At 55.3% G+C, this 1,637-nt stretch overlaps 1 protein-coding gene across 1 annotated transcript; it reads right to left on the bottom strand.

The window, feature by feature from the left end:
- Positions 1-311: 311 nt before the first annotated feature.
- Positions 312-1,204, bottom strand: ColSpa_00594 (uncharacterized protein; the record flags this gene model as incomplete). The annotated part of the gene is made up of 2 exons (XM_049266806.1): positions 312-947; positions 992-1,204. 2 exons carry the CDS (start codon positions 1,202-1,204, stop codon positions 312-314), a joined length of 849 nt encoding a protein of 282 aa, XP_049122763.1.
- Positions 1,205-1,637: the final 433 nt, after the last annotated feature.

The raw sequence follows: 1,637 nt of genomic DNA, 5'->3' as shown, positions 1-1,637 counted from the left end.
GTGGAGAGGAGGTGGGTGGGATTGATCGAGAAAGTATCAACAGCCGTGCTGCCATCAGACGCCTCATCATACGCAGATCTCTCAATGTTTTGGTTCCGTAGTACTGTTCATTCCTCATGCGTGCCTAATGGTATCTGGCCAACTCCTTATTCATAACCTTCTTGACAAAAGAAACTCTCTCCAAAAGAAGGCAGTCCATTATTGCCTTGCTTTCCACCCGGTGCGTGCCCGCCATGCAGTCTAACTCGCGAGAGAAAGAGATATCTGCTGCTATGCTGGAAAAAAAAAAAAAGTGATGCACAAAGTGTCCTTTATAAAATCTCCATGGCCTCCATATTGCCGGCTTGGCCGCCAAAATGCTGGAAAGCGCCGTACTGGTTCTCCATCTGCATTTGCATCTGAATCGCCTGCTCCCTGGCCCAGTCGTCGCCGAAGCCCTTGTAGACAGGGTCGGTGGCCGGCTTGTAACCGCCGATGACAGAGCCGTAGTGGGAGTAGTTGCCGCTGGAGCGGGCCTCGACCTGCTCCCGCTCGTACTCGCGGCGCATCATCTCCTCGTAACCAGACATCATGTAGGGCTCGACTTGGTGGGAGATGGAGTTGGCCAACCAGCGGCTGTCATCGGATTGGACCGGGGTGCCATCGAGGCTCATGACAGCGTTCTGCTGCTGCTGCTGCTGCTGCTGCTGCTGCTGCTGCTCCTTCTCTGCTTCCATACGCTCATACCGCAGCTTCGCTAGCTGCTCCTCTTGCTCCAGCGTTGTGCTCGTCCAAGCAAGCGAGGGGTTTTCTGTGCTTGAAGTAGGCGGCGCGGCACGCCAGATTTCGATCAGACGTAACTGATGGGCTTCTTCAGAGATTCGGAAGAGCTGGATCTGGGAGGGGGAGAGAATAGAAGGGTCAACGCCGTGCTGGCTGAGGACGGTCTCGGGGGTCACCTGCTCGGTCTGGGGGGGTTCGGACGAGGGGCGCTGAACCGGGACATCCTGACATTGTGGCTGACGAGCAATGTGCGCCGAGTGGGTGTAGTGCTGGGTGATGGAATAGATGATGGGAGCCGGAGTTGGCGCGGCATTAGCGGGGGCGGGGTCGGGGTCTGCTTAAGCTCCTCTTCAGCCTTAAGCGGCTGCACTTGGCTCTGGTTCTCGGGATTGAAGGTTAGGTTTCGAGAGAAGAGGGCTGCAAGGTCATCTTGGGCCTGCATTGTTGGAGTGTAGGAAACCATGTTCCTAAAAAACATGTTAGTCGTCGTTTATGGCTTCTCACTTGACATTTCGAGATGCGGCGGACGGGCCATCGCCGATAAAAGCCCGGCGGGGCTCCGAGACGGGACAAGTGATGGCCGGTTGGTGCGTGCGCGAGTTGATGGATAGGAGGGGACTTGCCTGAGTGATAGCTGGGGAGCTGGGGTGCTGGGGGGGGGGGCGAAAAGCCAAAAGGTAGAAACACAAGAGGACGTTTCGATGTAGACCTGTTTGCTATAGAAGTGAATCTGCTCGCGGTGCAGAAAAGACAGTGGCGGGCTGTCTTTGGGATCTTGTTTGTTTTGTGCTTCTTGAAAATCGGGTTCGGGGGCTCGGACAGCGGTAGAAAACAGAAGTGTTTCTTATATTGGCTACTCTATGTACTCTCGAGAG

This window comes from Colletotrichum spaethianum (assembly GCF_022836535.1).
Source record: "Colletotrichum spaethianum MAFF 239500 DNA, contig01, whole genome shotgun sequence".
In the NCBI taxonomy this organism is placed as follows: domain Eukaryota; kingdom Fungi; phylum Ascomycota; class Sordariomycetes; order Glomerellales; family Glomerellaceae; genus Colletotrichum; species Colletotrichum spaethianum.
This window is presented reverse-complemented; position numbering and strand designations above follow the sequence as displayed.